General features: G+C 36.3%; 1 protein-coding gene across 1 annotated transcript in view; it reads right to left on the reverse strand.

The window, feature by feature from the left end:
• The window catches only part of MDM1 (Mdm1 nuclear protein), a 56,377-nt gene that overhangs the window by 23,019 nt on the left and 8,887 nt on the right, over positions 1-24,471 (reverse strand). The window contains 8 exon segments of the mRNA XM_042782620.1: positions 8,861-8,970; positions 9,065-9,177; positions 10,554-10,856; positions 15,570-15,745; positions 16,081-16,110; positions 21,447-21,546; positions 21,628-21,731; positions 22,941-23,108. Coding sequence (XP_042638554.1) covers positions 8,861-8,970; positions 9,065-9,177; positions 10,554-10,856; positions 15,570-15,745; positions 16,081-16,110; positions 21,447-21,546; positions 21,628-21,731; positions 22,941-23,108 — 1,104 coding nt within the window.

Consider the following 24,471-nt stretch of genomic DNA (forward strand, 5'->3'; position numbering starts at 1 on the left):
CACCTGTGGCTTCCAACCAAGCAAAAGACAGGCATATGAATTGAACATTTACCTGAGGTAGATATACTCCTTGGAGAGAACAGTCATAGAGAGCACTTTGGGAGAGAAAAGAGAGACAGCTCAGGGGGCAGTAGTGCATGGAGGGACGGACACAGGGAAGAGGTAATTATCAGGAGGAAGTGGGAGGGGAGCTGTTGCATTGTGGTGAATTGTGGTCAATGTCATGAGACAAAGTGTATGTGAACTGTTGTATGGAAAGTGAATCTGTAAATTTTCACCCAAATCACACACACACACACACACAAAATTCTACTCTAAAGTTTTGTGAGACGGTGTTATTAGGGGTTAAAAATGTGGGCTCTGAAGACAGACTGCTTCAGTCAAATTCTACTCCACCACTTGGCAGCTATATGTCCTCAGTTTCATCCTCTAAATGGGACTAATAATAATACCCACCTTTCAGAATTATGATGAAGATTCAACAATATAGGTTAAATGCTTAGTACAGAGCCTAGTAGTTAGTAAGCACTCAGTAAATGCTAGCTATTACAATCAGCCTCATATAAGTTACTAAATTGCTGTTGCTCCATAGTTGTTGTATTATTAGGTGCCCCTGAGTCAGTTTCAACTCATAGCAATGTTATAAATAACAGAACAAAACACTGCCCAGTCCAGCACTATTCTAACAATTGTTGCCACAACTGAGACTACTGTTGTAGCCTCTGTGTCAATCTACCTTCTTGAGGGTCTTCATCTGCTTTACTACGCATGATGTCCTTCTGCAGGGACTGGTCTTTCCTGATAACATGTCTAAAGTATGTGACACAAAATCTTGCCTCTCTCCATTCTAAGAAGCATTCTGGCTCTACTTCTTCCAAGACTATTCTTTTCATTCTTCTGGCAGCCCATGGTATATTCAATGTTCTTCATTAATGTCCAGCTTTCACATGCATCTAGGGTGACTAAAAATATGTCACAGGTCAGGCACACCTCAGTCATCAAAATGTCATCTTTGCTTTTTAACCCTTTAAGGGGGTCTTTTGCAGCAGATTTGCCCAATACAATCCGTCATTTGATTTCCTGACTGCTGCTTCCAAGGGAGTTGATTGTGGATCCAAGTAAAATGAAATCCTTGACAAATTCAGTATTTTCTCCATTTATCATGATGTTGCTTATTGGTTCAGTTGTGAAGATTTTTGTTTTCTTGATGCTGAGGCATAGTCTTTGATCTTCAAGTCATCTTCAGTTTGAGCCAGCAAGGTGTGTCATCTGCATATCATAGGTTGTTCATGAGTCTTCCTCCAATCCTGATGCCACGTTCCTCTTCATATAGTCCCGCTTTTCAGATTATTTGCTTAGCGCATACAAATGAATAGGTATAGTGAAAGGATAAAACCCTAATGCACACTATTCCTGATTTTAAACCATGCAGTACTCCTTGTTCTCTTCAAACGACTGCCTCTTGGTCTATGTCCAGGTTCTGCATAAGCAAATAAGTGTTCTAGAATTCCCATTATTTGCAATGTTATCCATCCTTTGCATAGTCAATAAAACACAGGTAAACATCTTTCTGGGATTTTTTGCTTTCAGCCAAAATCCATCTGACATCAGCAATGATGTCATTCCATGTCCTCTTCTGAATCTGGCTTGACTTTCTGGCAGTTCCCTGTCCTTATACTGCTGTAACCATTTTTGAATTACCTTCAGCAAAGTTTTACTTGTGTCTGATACTAATGATATTGTTTGATAATTTCCACATTCTTTTGAATCACCACCTTTCTTTGCAATGGGCACAAATATGGATCTCTTCCAGTCAACTGGACAGGTAGCTGTCTTCCAAATTTCTGGACACAGATGAGTGAGTGCCTCCAGTGTTACATCTGGTGATACATCTCAATCGGTATTCAGTCAATTCCTGCAACCTTGTTTTTCACCAATGCCTTCAGTGCAGCTTCAACTTCTTCCTTCAATACCATTAGTTCTTGATCATATGCTAGGTACTGAAATAGTTGAACTTCGACAAATTCTTTTTGATAAGGTGATTCTGGATATTCATTCTACCTTCTTTTGATGCTCCCAGAGTCATTCAGTATTTTGGCCCTTAGAATCTTTCAATACAGCAACTCAAAGCTTGAATTTTTTCTTTAGTTCTGTCCGTTTGAAAAATGCTGTGCATGTTATTCCCTTTTGGTTTTCTAACTCCAGGTCTTTGCACATTTCATTATTATACTTTGTCTTCTTCAGTTGCTCTATGAAGATTTCAAAACAGAAAATTTTCTATTCAGTTCTTTTACTTCATCATCTCTTCCATTCATTTTAGCTACTCTATGTTCAAGAGCAAGGTTCACAGTCTCTTCTGATATCCATGTGCTGCTCTATAATTCTCCCACAATTCAAGGTATGTCCTTAAAATTTATTAAGTGGCAGTCAGGGATCAATGATAATGCTACGTAGCAGCCTGAACTCCTGAGGAATGGCACAACAGTCCATGGGGACAGTACATTCCTAATACTTGGTGCTGATCAATCCTGACTGCATTCCTATTGTCATATTTCCTTTAATACTCATAAGCAACCAAAAACAGATTCAACATTCTGTCATTCTAAAATGATTCATTCATTCAACACATATTTAATGAGTACCTAAGATCTGGACAAACTGTTCTAAGTACTGAGGATGGGAGGTAGAGGGGTTAGTTTACAATTGTAAATAAGGTAGTCAGGAAGGCTTCACTAGGAAGGTAACATATGAGCAAATACCCGAGGGAGGTGAGGGACAGAAGTATGCTGATATATGAGCAATGGAGAAAGACCAGTAATTATCAATGAATATTAATTGCATATTTGATCAATTTCAGACGGACATGTTAGTAAAAAGTCTTCAATTTCCTCATCTTTGGCATTAGCAGCTGGTGCATAAATGTGAATAATAGCTACATATTAACTAGTTTTCCTTGTCAGCATATGGATATCATCCAATCACTGCCAACACTGTACTCCAGGTTAGATCTTAAAATGCTGTTTTTGATGATGAATGCCATATTCCTCTGTAATTTGTCATCTTGTTGTTGTTGTTGTTATGTGCCATAGAGTCGGCCTTGACTCATAGCGGCCCCTCCTTGGGTTTCCAAGGCAGTATCACTACGGAAGTAGATTGCCCAACCTTCCTTCTGAGGACTGGCTCGTGGGTTTGAACCACCAGCCTTCTGGTTAGCAGTCAAGTGCCTTAGGCACTATGCTACCAGAGTCATAGTATTATGATTGTATGATTCAAAATGGCCAACTTTAGCCCATTTCAGCCCACTAATGCCTAGGATTTTGGATTACTTTCAATATTCCTTGATTCATTATTTTCTATTTTCCACATTCTAATTATCAGTTCCACCACTCATCTGTCAGTTTGTTGTATTGTTTGGTGACTTGTGTTTTCCCACAATACTGGAATCTGTGCTATTGGTATTTCAAGTACCAGTAGGGTCACTCATGGTGGAGAGGACTAAATGAAACTTCCAGATGAAGACAGACTAGGAAGAAGGATCTGGCAACCTACTTCTGAAAAAACTGGCCAGTGAAAACCTTGTGGATAGCAGTGGAGCTCTGTCCGGTACCATGCCAGGAGATGAGACCCTCAGGATAGAGGCCTCAAAATATGACTTGGTTAGAGTTGTGTCTGAAAGTATAGTTGATCTTAATAACTAGGATGAAGTAAAGCTTTTGGGTCCTTCATTTGCTGATGTGGCTTGACTCAAAAAAACAAGGATCAACTGCAAACATCCATGAATAATCTGAACCCCCCCAAAAAAGATGTGCCAAATATAATTGTAAAAAGAAAAAAAAAAAAAGAGCAATGGAGAATGAATGGAGAGGAAGATCACAACCTTGCAAAAATGGCATCTCCCGGCCCAGCAAAACTTCCTTGGAACTGATTTACAATGAGCTAATGTTCCTGTCAGAATAAAACATCAACAAAATTTAAAATAAAAAGAAAAGTTTTTTTAAAAGTGGCTTCTTGGTACTTAGTAGTACTAATGACCAACGATAGGGTCTATGTTCCTAGAAAGTGCTATTACTGCATTTGGCTGGTAACCAAAAAGCTGAAGGTTCGAGTCCACCCAGATATGCCTCAAAAGCAAGCCCTAGCAATCAAACTCCAAAAACTCACCACTGAAAACCATATGGAGCACAGTTCTACACTAACACACACGGGGTTGCCATGAGTTAGAGTCAACTTCATGGCAATTGACAAGGTAGAAGTAAAAAGAATATGGGTAGAAACACTCTTGAAAGATAAATAAGGAGTTTTGCGGCAAGAGGTAAGTTAGAAGGGGAAGATAGCAAAACAAACCAAAAATCTGTGCTTAAGGCTTGAATCAGCTGAATCCAAAACTGTCTCACAGATGTTCATACTGCTGTAAGCCAGACAGACTTTACATCAAAATAAATTTACAGTTTGATAAAAAGCTAAATATAACAACATGTTGTTGCTAGGTGTTGTCAAGTCATTTTCAATCCATAGTGACCCCATGCAACTGCCCCATAGGGTTTTCTAGGCTTCCATCTTTACAGAACAGAGCACCTGGTCTTTTTCCCTCAGAGCCGCGGGGTACATTCAGACCTCTAACCTCTCAGTAGTAGCCAAATGACAAACCATTTCACCACCCGGATTCCCTCATTTTATATTAGTTTTATATTACTCAAATATGCACAACAGACCAAAGGCAGAAATTGTTGTTACTCAATTTATATTGAATATTACTATAAAACACCATGAACCAAGTGAGGTTTCTCTTTTAACCTATGTTTGTTATATACCCTACAAATAAAACACAGCACAACTGTGTTTTAAAAAACAGAAAAATAAAAGTTGCTAGAAAGCAGAAAAATTTAAAGCAACATGGGAAATTGTAATGTTGTCTATATACAGTACATTGCTACTCTAAAGCAGTATGTTGCTATTCATGCAGCTGATGGATGTTACTTACTTTATAAAAACTGTGAAGCATTAATGTTTTATAAGGAGGTGTCACTTTTAGACTGATACCTAAGCTTCAAATGGCTATTACTTTCAAAATTCATTTATGGAAGTTTCAAGAATTAAAATAAATGTATGTTTACTTTTAATTATCAAAAACAGAAGCTCAAATTTAAAAATTCTTAGGAGTCAAGGAGGAGAAGAAATAAGCAGAAACTGCTGGATTAGAGGATCTATGTGTTTTTTAAGTTTTATACCACAAAACTTCTATACTACAAAAAGCTGTACCACCAACTTACACTTCCACTAAAGGTATATATAAAATTGTCTGGTTTTTCATATGCTTACTAACAATAAATGTCATTACTCTTTTAAAATTTTTAAAATAAAAAACTGTATCTTGTTTTTTTAAATTTCCACTATTCTTCTGTGAAATAACTTTTTAGATATCCCTTTTCCCTTTTAACGTATTGATTTTCAGATGCTTTTATGAACTAGAAAGAATAAGCTTTTTTTCACAAACTGCCAATCATGAGTTTTTAACGTACAAACAAACAAACAAAAAAAAACCAAACTCACTGCCATCGAGTCGATTCCGACTCACAGTGACCCACTTTGGGTTTCCAAGGTGGTAAATCTTTATGGAAGTAGATCGCCCAGTCTTCCTTCTGCAGAGTGGCTGGTAGGTTTGAACCCCCAACCTCCTAGTTAGCAGTCAAATGCATTAGGCACTATGCCACCAGAGCTCCTTTTTTAAAGTACAGAAATCTTAAATCTGTTTATTTCAATCTAATTTTATTTTGCCATATGGTTTTTAAGCTTTGCTTTTTTGCTTGAGAGCACCTCTCCCATAAAATATTTTTCTGTATTTTCCTTTATTCATTTAGTTTGATTTCACATTTGGCTTTTTTATAATCCATGTTAAAACATCTTTTAATACATAATTTGAGGTAGGGGTAAATATTTTTCTTCCAAACAGACACCAATTATCTTAAAATCTGTTTTTAAATAATGCATCTTCATTTGACTCCATTGATTTATTTCCCTATTCCCATGTAAGTAACCTTTGTCAAATTTAGTATCAGACTTCGTTTTATTTATTTAGGAGGCAGGGTCTTCCTCCTCATTGTTAAATCTCCTTCTTAATTTTCCCACATTATTCTTCTAGATGAAATTTAGAATCCAATAGCCAAGATGTAAAAATAAAAAGAAACAGTTTATCAAGGTCATAAAATGGAGTATCATTAAATTTATTGAATTTATATGAGAGAAACTGACATTTTTATGATTAAGTCCTCTACTCTGTAGTTTCATTTTATGCTCTTTACTATAATTTTAAACTCTTGACCATATATTCTCTTTTTCTCATTAATTTATTTTCCTAAAATTCAAATTTTGGCTGCTATTAGAAGGTTTCCTCCCCATTTCTTATTATCATCTTATAAAATTCTTTTAACAGCTTCAACAGCTCTTAATGAGTCTCTTAGATTTTCCAGCTATACAAATATAACCAATCATAACCAATTTTCAATTTTTTTAAAAGTTTTCTCTTCTTCAATATTTGTTGAGCTTATTTTCTTTTCTTAATTATCTATTATTTCCAAAAAAAATGTTAAATGATAATAATAACAGCAAGCACTTCTGTTACATTCATATAATAAACAGACTACATTTAGTATGTAACCATTTACTGTGATATTTGCCAAAGATTTTTATTAATGTTGTGTTTAGGAAGTTTACTCCTGCTCCCATTTTTTTAAGGCTATTTTAGGACTGGCTGCTAGAATTACACAAATACTTTTCAGCATATAGTATCCCTATTTAAGACATTCACCACTAAAATCCCAGAACACCAAGTTACCCCTTATGGCCCACATTCTTGTCCCCACAAGGCTCTGCACTTCAGCTCTGATTCCATCTCCCACTCCTCCCCAACATCTGGAAACTTTGCACTGTGCCCCTGTGACTCATGAACAGTCAACAGCAAAATTCCCTATGGATTTTCAATTTCTCCTCTGAATGCTTCCTTCATCTTCTTACTCTGCCGAAGTTGGTAGACTGTCATCCTATAGCCCGTATGTGAAGTTGGCACAGCTATCCTTCTTGCTCCTCAATGCCTCTTTCAAGACCATTCTCTCCCATCCTTTTCCCTAAAAATGCTGAGCTTTGAATCTCACATTAAACCACCCCATTTCCTCTTCTTTTGCAGCTATCTACCAACAACTTGGACATACCCCCAATTTTCTGAATATTTTGGTTCCTGGTTATAACACTCTCTCCAGTGCTGGATTGGTATAATTTTTGTTGATCTCAGTAACTACCCAGATGATCTCAATTCATTGACCTCCACTCTTTTAATGATCTTCTCTATCCTACTTCAGCCATTTACTCCCATCATCATATGCTCAACCTTGTCATTACCAGTAACTGTCACTTCTCTATTATCTCAGTTAATGAACCACCACACTTCCTAACTGTAAAACTAACCTCCTCATGTACTCTCATTCCAACAAATCTTTAAATATGTTGACTTAAATTGTACATTCCATGCATCGATCCTGCCATTTTATCACTGTAGTTTACTTTTCAAGTCCTATTTTCCCTCTCTAACTCAACTTTAATGGCCAATTACTGCCTTGCATATACCTTAACTCCCTAACCCCTTTTTCTACTTTTTCTCAACAAAATGCAAACCTCAATGAAACCCAACACTCCACCTATTTTGAACCTCTGCAGCCAAAAATGCTAGAGAAAAACATACAACTCATCCTGGTCATACATCAAATTTCACTCATGACAAAAATCTTGAGTTATCTCTGATTCTTTTCTCTCTTCTACCCAACAAATCCATCAACAGATCTTGTCAGCTGTATCTTCAAAGCGTATCCAGGACTGGACTTCATCACATGACCTCCACAGCTACCACTATGCCCCAGACAACCATCATCTCTTGCCTGGATACGATAATACACTCCTAACTGGTATTCCCCCTACACTCTTGCTCTCCTACTGTTTATTCACAACAAGCATCCAGAGTGACCTTGGAAAAAACCTAAGCAGAATCATGTCATTCCTCTGCTCCTCTAATGGCTTCTCATTTCATTGAAAATAAAAGTCCAAATCTTTTCTATGACCTTCAAGGCTCTGCTGAGACCTTCCATTCATTGACACTGTCACCTATTAGCACCCAATTATGTCTCTGAACTCAGCTACACTACTCTCCTCTTGCTCTCTGTTCCAGCCACAATAACCTTCTGAATGTTGTTCAAGGAAATCAGGCATCCACCTACCTCAGGGACTCCGAAGTTGCTGTTCTCTTAGCCTAGAATGCCATCCCAGTTATACACTGGTCAAAGTCTCACCTCCTTCAGATTCTGCTCAAATGTCACCTTCCAGGGAGGACACCCTGGCCGCTTCCTAATCACTTTCTTTGCTTTACTTTTCTCCTTAATACTTACCATTAACTAATATACTAAGTATTTTACCTAGTCATCTTGTTTATTGTCTCTCTCCTCTACTAGTATATAAGTTCAATGAGGGCCAGCATTGTGTCTGTTTGGTTCACTGCTGTATCTACAGTGTATAAAACAGTATCTAGAATAAAATTAGAATACAATCAAAAAAACACTGAATGAATGAATGAATACCCTTGTCACACAGTATATGCTCAATAATTGTGTTTTTTTCTTCTTTCTATTAAGATAACTATTCACAGGTCAGCAGCATATGTAATGCTGAAAAATCGACTGCCTTTGCCTTGCTAAAAGTAGATTAATAGCATCATCTTCATATATGACAGAATTTTCTAAAACATGAACCTATTCATTTACATGGGACAAAAATAATCACTTCCTAAAGAGCTGCTTTTCCCCAATATGTAAATACTTACCTTGCTATAACCATTCTTTGACATTTCTGAGCCATCCTGAGGGAACATTTGTTTCCTCTGTTCTGCCACTGGAAGCTTCACTTTAGATGGGGACACTAAAACAGCACCACCTAGAAAAACAACGATGATAACGGGTTTCAATTAAACAAATTATCTTACAGAAAAAGTAGGTTAAGTAAGGACTTCATGGTGTCTGCCTATTACCAACAGCTGGAGTGGTTAAGTCATGATGAGTTCTCTGGGCTCCACCAAGTTCTCTCAGCTTTGGTGTAGGAAGCCTGCCTCCTTTTCCTGAGGATATAGAAGAAGAATCTGACCTACAAATTGAAATAACCTATTATGAAGTGTTTCTCCAGAAATATGATCAAAAATATTTTTACAAGGTTATGTATAATAAAGTATGAAATGTATAAGAGAAGGCAATTTTGTTTCTGAAAAAAATTACAATCAAGTCCACAGCCAGTTAAGAGTCACTAAGTACTGGCAAAGAAACAAGTTCACTGCAAGTCAGCCAGAAAACATCAGAGAATGCTCCCATTAAATCGAGGCCTAAATTCCAGATTAGCTGCAAAACTCATAAATAAATGGTAAGGACTATGGGCAAAAAGCACCATTATCAACGGTAGGGAAGAATTCCCCAAAGCATCTTGCACATAAATCTAAAGGAATTAGTTATTTGAAGAAATCACTTTTTAACAGTACATTTTTTTTCCCTCTTCTTTTTGGCATAACCATCTGATACTAAAGAACTTCAGCTCTTTTTCTTGAATCATAACCTTTCATCCAGAAACATTACAAATCTAATAAATCTTAATAAGCCAAAAAACCAAACTCACTGCCATTAAGTCATTTCTGACTCATAGCAACCCCTCTTTGCGTTTCCAAGGCAGTATCTCTATGGGAGTAGATTGCCCAATCTTAATTAGGAAAACATAAATAAAAATAACCTTAACAACTTCCTCCCCAAGTAGCTCAGTATTCAAGTGTTTAATTACCAATTGGTGGTGGCTCAAACACCTGAGTGAATCAAATCAAAAACCACACAGAAATGCTTACCTCAAGACATTAAAGTAAAATCTACTCTTTATTAGTCATATGACCAAAAATGTAAAAACTACTATACACCTAACGCATTTATTGACTATCTAGTTAGCAGTACTTGACTGCTAACCAGAAGGCTGGCGGTTCAAACCCACCAGCCACTCCTCGGAAGTAAGGTTGGGCAATCCTACTTCCGTAGTGATACTGCCTCGGAAACCCAAGGAGGGGTCGCTATGAGTCGGGGCCGACTCGACGGCACACAACAACAACAACAGTTACCTGACATTTCGCATTTACAATAGTAAAAAAAACCTACTGTCTGACTACTTTGCACATTAATGATGTACATCCAGCAGTAAAGAACGCAAAGGTGCAAGGTGAGAGTAACACTGGCTGTGACGGTTATGTGCCAACTTAGCTAGGCCATGATTCTCAGTGGTTTGGCAGTTATGTAATGATACAATTTGGCAGTTACGTAATGATGAAATCTGGCAGATATGTAAAGATGCAGTCATCCTCCATTTTCACTTAATATCAATTTTCAAAAAACAACCTGGTCTTTGGAACCAAGCCATAGTATACTTAGCAATAAAAGAACTACTAAAGCATGCACATCAATGTGTCTGTTTCATAAGTAATATAAAATTCTCACCCTTCTCTTATCTTGTCTGCCTTAGATCTTTCATTTACTTCCAACTTATCTAAATCTTCCACATGAACCTGCTTATCCCTTTCACTTTCCTCATCCTTCTCTTTCCCCCTTGGCTGTTTCTGCATATCTTCATCGGTGTTATCTGCGTCCCAAGCAAGACGTCTTCTCACAGGCACAGGAGGAGCACCTGACACACCCAATTTCTCAGAGGTATCTTTTGAGGGCTGTTCTTCCAAGATAGGTCTTTTTTCTTCTCGTTTGGTGGAATGGCATTTCTGTAAAGTCTTATGGCTTGTAGGATCTCTGCAAAATAAAACAAGTTTCACTCTAAACTTTAATAGTTTGAGTTTCATTTTTTATACTAATTTTAGTGAGTCCATCATTCCCTCCCATTGTTCACAAATATATAATTTTCCACAGATATTGCCTTATCCAATACAGTGAGGAAAGAAACCTAATTAAGAGTTCATTTTACAGTAAAAAAGAAACTTGTATTCTAGAGTTTCTATTAAAATATTCCAGAGTAAAATATATTTATCCTCTCTTACTCCTACCTTCAGACATGATACATGCCTGCATCTATGCTGGCAAAACTCATTCTTATCCCCTAAACTGGCATTTACTCATGTAAACCAAAACCCCACATGACCTAACTTGTTTAGTTATTCAATTACGGTTTTGTACACAAACTCAAGCATACTCTCAAGTCAAATAAGATGGCTCAAGTTTTACACTTTAGATAGTGTAAAAGACATAATTAAAGAATAAATCTGATGATCAACTTTTTCAATCATATGTCACATAATTAGAATTGATGGGTTACTTTGGTATGCTTGACTCTATTAATAGACTGTGACAACTAAGAACTATTTTATTTGCTACAAATCAACATGTAATCTCTGATAAACAGTCAAATCATATTCACTTTAAAACCCAAGACATCAGAGAATTCGTTCCTAAAATCAGGGCCCAAATCCCACATTAGCCACAAAACCTATTAATGAATGGTATGGGACATGGACCAATAGCTTATTTCTCTGTTTTTGTTACTTCTTTTTCTCTCTCTCTCTCCCCCTTCAAAAGTAGATTTCTCTCTACACAGTCAATCTCATTCTGTTCTTAATTATTAATAAGGATTATTATAAAGTATAGCCTTTCAGATTTACCTTATGTACAATGTATACACAAGTGCATACAGCAAGTATGTATAGCTTTATTTTTCAGAGAATAAACTGTTATCGTTGTTAGGTGCTGTTGAGTCGGTTTTGACTCATAGCAACCCTACGTACAACAGAATGAAAACTCCTGGTCCTGAGCCATCCTCACAATGGTTGCCATGCTTGGGCCCAACTGTTGTTAGTTGCCATCAAACTGATGCTGACTCACGGGATGTGTTACCGAGAAGAACTGCCCCATATGGTTTTCTTGGTTGTAACCTTAAAGGAAGCAGACCACCAGGTCTTTTCTTCTGTGGCACCACTGGGTGGGTTCAACCTGCCAATATTTAGCTTAGCAGTCAAGAGCAAACTGTTTGTACCACGTAGGGACTTAGAGAATAAATGACAAATAATGAAAATAAATTCTGGCACATTTCCATTTTACTACAACACCATTTTGAGTAGTCACATCATTTTCCCATAATTCCATATTCTATCATAAGCTACCACCACTTGTCTGTCAGCTTGTCATACTGCTTTTCGTGTTGCTAGAAGCTATACCAGTGGTATTTCAAATGTCAGCAGGGTCACCCACAGTGGGGAGGTTTCAGCAGATCTGAGACTAGGAAGAAGGAACTTGCATTCTATTTTTGAAAACAACTGGCCAATGAACAGCAGTGGCACATTGTCTGATATAGTACCAGAAAATGAGTCCCTCAGACTGGAAAAATGACCACCCCCCAAAAAAAACAAATAAACCCACCGCCATTGAGTCAATTCCAACTTACAGCAATCCCCATTGTGTTTCCAACACAGTAAGTCTTCATGGAAGTAGACTGCCTCATCTTCCTTCAGCAGAGCAGCTGGTGGGTTTGAACTGCCAACCTTCTGGTTAGCAGTCAAATGCCTTAGGTATTGCACCACCAGAGCTCCTTCTCAGTTTAGAAGGCACTCAAAATATAACTGGGGAAAAGCTGCCTTCTCAAAGTACTATTGACCTTACTAAACATGGATAGAGTAAAACTTTCGACTCAAAATGAAACAGTTGCAAACATCCATTAGTAATTACAACATAGAATGTACGAAGTATGAATCTAGGAAAATTGGAAGTTATCAAAAATGAAATGGAATGCTTAAAGATAGATATTCTAAACACTAGGGAGCTGAAATGGACTAGTATTGGGCATTATGAATCAGGTATCATATGACATACTATACTGAGAATGACAAATTCAAGAGGAATGGTATTGCATATTCATTGTCAAAAAGAACATTATCTATCCGCAAGTACAATGCTGCCAATGATAGGGTAATATCCACATTCACACACAGAACAGTTAATACAACTATTATTCAAATTTATGCACCAACCACTAATGCCAAAGATGAAGAAATTGAAGATTTTCACCAACTTCTGAAGTCTGAAATTGATCAAACATGCAATCACTATGCATACAATTACTAGTGATTGCAATGCAAAAGATGAAAACAAAGAAGGATCAGTATTTGGAAAATATGACCTTGGAGATATAAACAACGTGGGAGATCACATGATAGAATTTTGCAAACAAACAACCTATTCCTTGGAAATACCTTTTTCAACAGCACAAACAGCAACTATACACGTGGACCTTGACAGACAGAATATAATGTGGAAAGAGATGATAGAAAAGCTCCCTATCATCAGTCATAACAAGACCAGAGGCCAACCTCAGAAAAGACTACCAATTGCTCACATGCAAGTTCAAGTTGAATCTCAAGGAAATTAAAAGAAATCCATGACAGCCAACGTATGACCTTGAGTATATCCCCACCTCAATTTAGAAACCATCTCTATCGAGATTAGATTTGACATATTCAGCACCAATGACCGAAGACCAGATGAGTTGTGGGATGACATCAAGAACACCATACATCAAGAAAGCAAAAGGTCATTTAAAAGACAGGAAAGAAAGAAAAGACTAAAACAAATGTCAGAAGAAACTCTGAATCTCGATCTTGAACAGAGTAGCTAAAACGAACAAAAGAAATGATGAAGTAAAAGAGCTAAACAGAAGATTTCAAAAGACCATTCGAGAAGACAAGTATTATAATGACATGTGCAAAGACTTAGAAAAGTAAAAGGAAAGAACACATTCATCATTTCTGAAAGTGAAAGAACTGAAGAAAAAATCCAAGCCTCAAGTTGTAATACTGAAGGATTTTTTGGTCAAAAAACTGAATGATACTGGAAGCATCAAAAGAAGATGGAATGAATAGAGAGTCACTATACTTAAAAAGAACTGATCAATGTTGAACCACTTCAGAAGGTAGCATATGATCAAGAACATAAGGTACTGAAGGAAGAAGTCCAAGATGCACATAAGGCACTCATAAAAACAAAGTTCCTGGAATTGACAGAATACCAAGTGAGATGTTTCAACAAACAGATGCAATGCTGGAGGTGCTCACTCATCTATGCCAAGAAATCTTCAAGCTATCTGTCCATCTGACAGGAAGACATCCATATTTGTGCCTATTCCAACAAAAGGTGATCCAACAGAATGCAGAAGGTAGAAATCAGCAAATAGTATTGTTAATATCACATGCAAGCAAAATTTTGCTGAAGATAATTCAAAAATGGTTCCAGCAGTACATAGAAAGGGAACTGCCACAAACTGAAGGTAGATTCAGAAGAGGACATGGAATGAGCAAGATCATTGCTGATGTCAGACGGATCTTGGCTGAAACCAGAGAATTAACAGAAAGATGTCTACCTGTGCTTTACTGACTATGCAAAGGCATTCAAATGTGTGGATCACAACAAATTATGCATAATATTGCAAAGAATGGGAATTCTAGAACACTTAATTGTGCTCATGCAGTACCTGGTATACAGATCAAGAAGTAGTCATTCCAACAGAGTAAGGGGATAATGCATGGTTTAAAATTAGGAAAGGTGTGTATCAGGGTTGCATCCTTTCATCATACTTATTCAATCTGTATGTTGAGCAAAAAATCCACGAAGCTGGACTGTATGAAGAATGATGCAGCATCAATATTGGAGGAAAACTCATTAACAACCTGTGATATACAGATGATACAACCTTGCTTGCTGAAAGCCAAGAGGGCTTGATACATTTATTATGAAGATCTAAGAATAAAGCCTTCACTAGGGATCACATATCAACAAAACAAAATTCCTCACAACTGGACCAATGAGCAACATCATGATAAACGGAGAAAAGACTTAAGTTGTCAAGGGTTTCATTTTACTTGGATCTACAACCAATTCCCATGGAAGCAGCAGTCAAAAAAATCAAACAATGTACTGCTCTGGGAAAATCTCCTGCAGAAGACTTCTTGAAAGTGTTAAAAAGCAAAGATGTCACTTTGAAGACTAAGATGCACCTGACCCAAGCCATGGTCTTTTCAATGCATGTGAAAGCCAAGAAGCAAGGAAGACTGAAGAATGGGTGCATTTGAATTGTGATGTTGGTGAAAAATACTGAACATACCATGGACTACCAGAAGAAGGAACAAATCTATCTGGAAGAAGTATAGCCACATGCTCCTTAGATGTGACAATGGCCAGACTTTGTCTCTCACACTTCAGTTATGATATCAGAAGGGACCAGTCCCTGGAGAATATCATGGCTGATAAAGTAGAGAGCAATAAAAGGGAAGACCCTTAATAAGATAGACTGACACAGTGGCTGTAGCAATGGGCTCAAACATAGCAATGACTGTGAGGAAGGCACTCAACTGGTCTATGTTTAGTTCGTTGTACACAGGATTGCTATGAACTGACTCAACAGCCCCTAACAACAAACGTTATAAACTGTAACATACTTTTCACCATCCCCAAATAACATCTCACCCAGCAAGATCTAGAGCTCTGATGTTGCTACTAATGGTTCCTTCAGAACTTGTGGTTGAAGAGATATCCCAACAGCAATTTTTATCAGAGAGAATCTGATTCAGGTGGTCCCGAGAGAAATGTGTTCCCAGGACTCGTTTCCTATAAAACTCAGCCTTCTCTCGGAGTTCTTTAACCTATGCAGGAAAGTTCAGACATCATTATTATTGTAAATTCTCTTTTGCAAACATCACTAAGTAGCATACTATAGACAGTGCACAAATACTGCCAGAGACCAAGAAAAAAGAAAGGCAAAAATATCCATATATATTCATCCACTCAAGTGCATTTTTAAGCAGAAATTAAAACAGTCAAGCTGTAGCATGATGCAGCTATTTTATTTTAGGCCAGCAGGCAAGGAGAAATTTGAAGTGGCTAAGAAAAATAATGACATCTACTTCTTACTCCAATTGTAATTTACACAAGTACTCTATGCATTATTATACTTTTAAAAAACTCAAAAGCAACCAACCTCTGCAAACCACATGGCATTTAGAGAACCCTAGGGGAAGGAATACAGAAACACACTTAATGGCAGGTTAATGTCATAATTGAATATTAAGAGGAATCAATAAAATACCTCATTATTCTTCCTTCCAAATATATACCAAGTTTGTTCATCAAGTTTTTTTAGTATATTTTAGAAATTTTTAATTCGGTAACTAAGATATCTTAAAGCTAAAAACCAAACCCATGGCCACCTAGTTGATTCCGACTCACAATAACCCTATAGTTCAGAGTAGAACTGTCCCATAGGGTTTCCAAGGCTGTAAATCTTTATAGAAGCAGACTGCCTCACCTTTCTTCCCCAGAGCTGCTGGTGGGTTCACTGCCAACCTCTTGGTTAGCAGATGAATGGTTTTAACCACTGTACCACCAGAGCTCCTTTTAGATATCTTAGTATTATCTTGAAAACCATTCACTCTCTTACACATCTGGGATGCTGTCAATGACAGGTAATGATGATTCTTATTTCCCATTGCCAGAAACCCCTTCTTGTTGCTGTTGTTGTGTGTCTTTGTGTCCGATGACTCACAGCAACCCTATAGGATAAGTAGAACTGTTCCATAGGGTTTCCTACACTATAATCTTTCTGGGAGCAGATCCCCAGGTCTTGCCTCTTGTGGAGACCTCATGGGTTTGAGCCATCAACCTTTCATCACCAGAGATCATTGAAAACCCTCTGCTCAACTAAATTTTCTGGCTTTATAGACAGCTGCTACTACTATAGGTGCCCCTGTTAAAAGGGTTATAAGGCTTCTCTCTCCAAATTTCTCACTTTCTTGAAACCAGAAAAACCTCAACTTTCTAAAAATGTACTATTTAAAATATCTCACAAAATAGTAACTGCAGTATGTTCAACCAAGTGACAAGGTATCTTTAAAAAATGTTCTGATGAAATTGCTCTTCTGGTGATGTAGTACATAAGGCATCTGACTGCTAACCAGAAGGCTGGAGGTTCAAACCCACCAGCCACTCCTTGAAGGAAGGTTGGGCAATCAACTTCCGTAGTGATACCCTCCTCTGATACCTCCTCCGAAACCCAAGGAGGGATTGCTGTGCGTCGGATCCAACTGGACAGCAGTGAATTTTGATGAAATTGAAGGTGATCTGAATCCCATAATACACAAATAAATATTTTCATATGAAAAGGAGTCTGTAACCCTTTGAAACCCTTTCATTTTGTACATCATACTGCCACCTAGTGGTTTCACTAAACAGAATTCCATAATTTAAAAAAAAAAAAGTTGAAACTTTACCCTTAAAATTGTGTTTAAAATAATCTTTATTCTTAGAAAATGCTATAATATTTTCTATCTAAAGATGAAGTAGGATAATTAAAGGATTTCAGATACTACCAACTAGAAATGCTCTTCTTTCACTTAAAGGCAAAAAAGGCAAATATGAAGCCTGGCTTTGTAAAAGCAACTGGAGAAACATCCTCAGCTCTTAAGAAGACAGTGTTGAAAGGAAAGGGATGGCTTTGCCACATTTCTAGGGAATCAGCCAGATCCAAAGCAAGGATCAGCCCCTGCCATGGCATAACAAGCCACATAAGCCCAGCAGAATCCCATTGTTCCAATGAACCACAGCTGAACACATTCATAAAGGATAATTCAAAATATGATTTTCTGCACAACAAAAAAATTTTAATTTGTCAATTCCTATATGCTAAAGAAAATTACTAGCAGTAGTGTTGCATTTAACAGGTAACCCCTGAGACACATTCATTGAGTCAAACTACTAGCCGGGGCAGCCTGAACGCACATGACCTTGTTATAAAGCGCCTTCATACACCAGATCTTATTTCTAATAAGTCCTCCCATGTTTCCTGACCACTCCATCACCTACATGATATAATCTGCACATCTTAGCATCACTGCCTCCTCTATGTTCTCAAAGCCCTTCATGCATAGCCCTAGTATAAAAATTTCATAAAACCTTTAGTTTATTCAGTTCTATTTGTCACTGACATTTAAACTAAATTCTTCAAATTTACTTCAAGCAGCCTTTATTAATAATCTTAGTACTAATGTTATAATGTGTTATAAATGCATTATTCTCAACCTCTAGATCCTAAACTAAGATGAAAACTTAGTTAAGTTGGTATCTTCCAAATCAGGTGTTCTACTAGACAGAAAAAAAAAAAATCGATGATGTGACTCAATATTAAGAACAACCCCAACAGCCAAATTCACTAAAAAGGACAGGAGAACACAATTCTCAACTCAAAACACATACATAATCTTTTCAGGGTCAAGCAGTATCATCCAATTATATGATATAAACACTATTAAGTAAAATGTATTCATTACTGAATTTCTTTTCCCAAATTAAGAATTCAACTAAACCACTTTAAATTTATATGCAAAAAATCCAAACTCAGAAAACTTGGGGGGAGGGGAATCAAAACTTGTTTTCCTCAAAAATGAAGTCAGTTATATATAGGCCTTCCAGTGTATCTAAAATTACAGGATGTCTTTCAAATGTGGGACTTTAAACAAAATTCTAATTGTGGAAGACACATTAGAATAAAATTACCTCAATGAATATTGTTTGGATAATTAAGATTACCTAACAATCAAGTGAAAAAGAAATTTAACACAGATGGAGTATTTTTTGTAGGCAAAGGACATAACAATTGCAATTGCCAGTTATTATTGAAAACAAATCCTTTGGAGATGACATATAAGCAAGAGACAAATAAAAACAACCACTCTAACGTTATATGAACAAGTACTTCAAAGTTAGGGTAAAACACCCAGTGACTAAACTATAAATAGGAGCCCTGCTAGCTCAAATGGTTAAGCACTCAACTGCCAACCAAAAGATTGGTGGTTTGAACCCATCCAACAGCTCTGCCTGAGAGGACCTGCATATCAGCTTCCATAAAGATTACAGCTAAAACAAACTCTTTGGGGAAATTTTACTCTGTCCCATGGGATGGTAATGAGTAGGAATCCACACAGTAGCACCTAACACCATAAACAAGCTAGAAATAATTGAAAAAGTATCATATCTCAAACAATATAGAATGAAATAAAGATGATACATGACTCAAAAAGGCAAGTTAACATTTTAGTAATAATAAAGTCAGTGATATCTAAAGTGCATATGAAGAGTTTCATAATACTCCTTCAAAAAATGTTAGGAGTTGGAAAAAGTTGAATTTGTCAATTGGCTTTTACTTTATATTGATTGTAATTGTGTCTAAGTTATTAAATGAAATATGAACGCAAACATCTCGATCCCTAAAAACAAATATATTTCCACAGCAATTGGAGATGAGTTGGAAAGTAGATTAAAACTCTTTTATATGTTGTTGTGTTGTTGTTATGTACCCTTGAGTCAGACCTGACTCACAGTGACCCCTCCTTGGGTTTCCAAGGCAGTATCACTACAGAAGTAGATTGCCCAACCTTCTTTCCAAGGAGTGGCTGGTGGATTTGAACCAGCCTTCTGGTTAGCAGTCAAGTGCCTTAGGCACTATGCTACCAGAGCTCCTTTTATATAGGTCCTCTTACTTGAAAAATGAAAGTCTCTTATATTCAGGTACTCATAATCAGCCACATATATAGCAAAATATCTTCCAGTAAAAAACAACTATTTAAGTAAAACATGGTCCATATTAAATGTCTGTAACTTGGTCAACTAAAATTGTCATCAGCACCGTTCAACACTGACTTCTTAAAGATTCTTATTCTTTTCTAACTCCAATTTACTTTTAGAATTATTTTGCCCAAAGAAGTTAGGGCAAACTATACCATTAATTTAAATATTTACAACCACCAACAGCAATTAATACAACAAAAAAGTCACTTTATCAAGTTATCAAAATAGAAAATCTTAGCTAGATCCTAAATTAAAAACAACAAAATCATTCTCTTACATCAGGGCAGGTTAAGGAATTTCACCTTATCATGACTTCAGTTATAATAGTCCTCTCAATCCATTAAGTGTTTAGATTTGAGATCTAAAAACCACCTCATCTTAAACAAGTCATCTTTCCCAAACAAGGAGCTTCTCATGACCACAATCTACTGAAGTACTAAAGTTGACAAGCCAGTGGCTGACACCTTCTTGTTGGCCATACTAGCCCTCTGTAGTCACACTGTGTCCTCCTCTTTCCCCTGGCCGTTCTTCACTCTCTACTAGACTCCCAGACACAGAGTTCCTCATCAAGGTCTGGAAGGGTCATAAACTGCTTGAGAGTCCAGCAGACGTCCTTCCGTTCTTCCATCCTGGCTGCTCTTGCTGCTCTTATTTTTAACTTTATTTCACCAGGCTGAATATGTGGATGTTGCTGCAGAGAATATGTGGGACAGCTTTGAGCTTTGTCTGTTATTCTACATGTGTTGCCTTGTAACCAAGCTTAAATAGAGTAGAGAGCACCAAGAACAGCCATGGAGGAAGGAATCAAGTAACTTCCCAAAACAACATGTGGCACACAGGAGTCGCCAAGACATAGGTCTGAGAACCACCAACTCAGAGCCTGCAGCTCAGAGGGCAGCATCTTCCCCTGGAGGCTGATTATACCTAATTGTTGGCCATGATGCTAAGTACTGAGCTAAAAAACTTTATTCTCCACCCAAACTCACTCTCTTTACAATGACATAGGGAATAGGAGGGAAAAAGGCAGGGAGAAATGTTTACTAATATCTTAATGTCTAATCTATACTAAAATGTTTTAATCTAGTTTATTCACAAATTCACAGAAAACTGTAATGATATTGTTTAAAAGATGGTTATATAACAACCAAAAAATATCCACTCTTTTATCTTTTCCCCATATGAGGCTAATACTAAACTCTAGGCTCACCCTTCCCCTCAAATGTTTCATTAGATCCCCAGCATTTCTCCTGTATGTCAGGCGATTCTAACACACAACCCAAACCTCTGATAGCACAGTCCCCTTTCCTTTTGCTGACAAACTGTAAGATACATCTTGACCAATCATTTAACCTTGACAATTCAATAATCTTAAAAATTAATCAGTCTTTAGTCAGGAGAGTGGAGGTCTGGATATAAAATAATCAAATCTATAATGCTATAATTCTGCAAACTGTGATTAACTCAATCAAATATGCGATTATAAAAGATATTAACTTTAAAGATTTTAATAACAAAAAATTAATTTCTAAGGAGCTAGCTTATAAATAAACACACAAATAAATTATATCTTATTCCTACAACTTTAAATTCCTGATACTTTTGGTGCTATTATTTAAACACAGATCTTTAATTACAGTCATTATTACTAAATGAAGTTCACTGTGAAATTAAACTTTTATGCAGGCCAAAAGAAAATACACGCTTACTAAGCTTATAAATACTCACCTGATTTGGCATGTTTTCCTTTACACGAGTCCAAGCCCCAGCTTTATATAAATACTGAGCTGGGCTCAGAAATTTTGCTCTATATTCAGAATTCACCTTCCTAATAGAAATGAAATGAGAATAAATATTCTGCTATGTTTATCATCTAAATACTATGATCTATTTCTTACAAAATAAATACCCAAGCCTTTGATGTCTCCAAGGAGTAACCTTCTTTTTAGGCTGGTTTGAGTCTTTTGATTCCATCTCTGCTTCTGATTTTAAATGATCGTCTTTTTTATTACACTAAAATAGAAATAATTTAAACTTAAAATACATTAAGCTTAAAATAATTACACTTAAATTATGCTTAAGACCAAACTTAAATTACACTTAAAAAGTAAATTACTAATGTGAAAACATACATATTATGAAGTTAGACCTGCCAAAATACATCACACATCCAAGTGAAAACATATATTGTCAAGTTAGGCTTGGATACTATATTACATTTCTGTTTTCAGAAGTAAGTTTTAACTACAAAAAATAAAACTTAAATCACAAGAAATCCACAAGCTAGGCTTGAAAGGAGTACATCTGATTAGTTGTCAAGTGCAGTTCAGGATATAGTTTCATTTTCTAAGAATAAGTATTTTAGATCTTTGGTTAGAGAAAAAATAATTAACAAATAAACTTATGAACAATTAAGCTTGATGTTACTACCTATTAACAGTGGTCTTACATTTGACCTTACTATTCTAAAGCTATATTAAGTGTATTACAGAAGTTAAATGTCAAATCCCAATGAGTAAGTTACTGTAGTGAATGAGTTAAAAATTCTTTTATTCTCCTCAGGGATGGCATAAATCCAAAAAAAGTATATCTATATATCTGGAAATCATTTTACTTCTAGTCATATACTTTCTTTTTTGAGGGCTCATCAATAGGTATTAATATTCTAGGAGACTGGAAAATATTTTTATCCCATTTACCTATAATTTACATTATTAGCCTGACACCACAAGTTAAATGGCTATAATTTCATATAGGAGATCTTCCTGTAACCTACGATAATCATGACTATAATTTAGCATGCTAAATCTCTAAAATACATGTGTGCATGAGTTTATGTGTTTATTTTCTATTATTTAATTTAAAATAGGTGTTTCTATCACTCTCGTTAGCCCTGGAACTCAATTACTGCAAGGTCAATCATTTGACATTTCCACAGAAGACTCTACTCTATCACACTTAGTTATATTCAGCCACTTACGTTTCTGTCTCCCCACTAGTCCAAGAGCTGCTTGGGCTGAATATGTTTGTTGACCTTTCATTCTCAGGACCTACCTGTACCTGGCTCCAAGTAGGTACTCAATGTATATTTGATATTTGAATGACAAACAAATGAATTAAATATGTTGCTAAAAAGTAAACTGTAAGTAGTAGTAAGTGAAAGAAAACATGGTGAGTCTAAAATCTAAACATTTTGTTTTAAGGTTAAGGGTTAATGAATACCTTCTTTTCAGGAGATAGAGTTTCAAGATTTCTGTTGTCTTTCAAATCATTTCTTAACTTTGGTTCTTTCACTGGAGACAAGCCCTTGAAATTTCTTCTGTATTCTGTTTCATGGATGATTGAGTTACCTTTGAATTGTGGAACAAATTTGCTTTTATTGTGGAAAACCTTAAAATGAAAATTAGTTTAGTTTAGTTGCTTTTTTGTTGATTAAATATACAGAATTCAGATATTAAAAAAAAACTCTATAGAGTTAAATTATAGAATGCAAAACAAGCAAAGTTATATAATTTCATTTCATATGTCTAATTAACATTCTAAGGTCAACTTTCTATAATCATTACTATGTTTTGAAAAAAAACACAATCAAACTAACTGCCGTCGAGTCGGATCCAACTCATAGCAATCCCTCCTTGGGTTTCCAAGGTGGTATCACTACGGAAGTAGATTGCCCAACCTTCCTCCCAAGGTGTGCTGGTGGGTTTGAACCGCCAGCCTTCTGGTTAGTAGTCAAATGCTTTAGGCACTATGCCACCAGAGTGTATTATGATAAAAACAATGCTTAAGCCAATAGAAATCATGAAAGAGATTGTGTTTTATCTTTTCTCCCCAAAGTTCCCCATTCTTCCATCTGTAAGTCTGATAAAGGGATAATTAAAACAAGTATATTTTAAGGATGAACATGGCCATTAACCAGTATGTGCACTAGTAATCAGTGATCAATTTCACTGCTTTTATAAGGCAATTCTGTGAAACTGCCTTTATAAGGCAACTGTTGTCAACTCTACAGTTTTTTCTCCTTGACAAATTTTTTTTTCTCCTAAAACATGGAAAATTCTTAACATTTTCATTATCTGATATGTTTGATTTGTTTCTCTTTTTATATGCTTGCTTTTTAACATTTTTAAGGCAAGGAAAAAAACAGGTAATTATTATGTTTCTATTTTTAAATGTTTCCTTTTATACTTAATATTTCACAATACGGTCTCCATTTTATTGGCACATTACCACTGTTTACAAGGAAAGCAAAAGGAAAAGATACATAGATCAAATAAGGCTCATTATTTCTTTATAATGCTGAAAAGCTCATCCTCACTTATCAAATCCAAATAATGCATCTTTTTTGGTGTAGTGTAACCTCAAAGATCCTACTTCCAAAGATTGTTCTGGCTCCCTTACACATTAATATAAGACATCCTTTCAGAATACAGGTGTTTAATAAAGTAGCACTGAACAATTCCTTTAGAGGTCCTCCATCAACAAGCATTAAAAGCTTCTGTCACAGAGCTCTTCAAGAAGACTGAAACTGATATGCTTTGAACAACAAAGAACATTTGCTTGTAAACAAATTCTATGAAATTCACTAATGAAAGCAATAAAACTACTAGTGAAGATATTGGTAACGATTTGTTTTTTATGGTACTTCTGGTCCTATAAAAATAGTAATTCTACACGGTGCTTTCACTGACATATGTAAAAGTTGTCAACAGGTTTGGATTTGAATTAGCCCTAGCTGAAAGGGCAAATACTT

Source organism: Orycteropus afer, unplaced genomic scaffold (assembly GCF_000298275.1).
Source record: "Orycteropus afer afer isolate SDZICR_OR568_19922 unplaced genomic scaffold, OryAfe1.0 scaffold00392, whole genome shotgun sequence".
NCBI lineage: Eukaryota > Metazoa > Chordata > Mammalia > Tubulidentata > Orycteropodidae > Orycteropus > Orycteropus afer.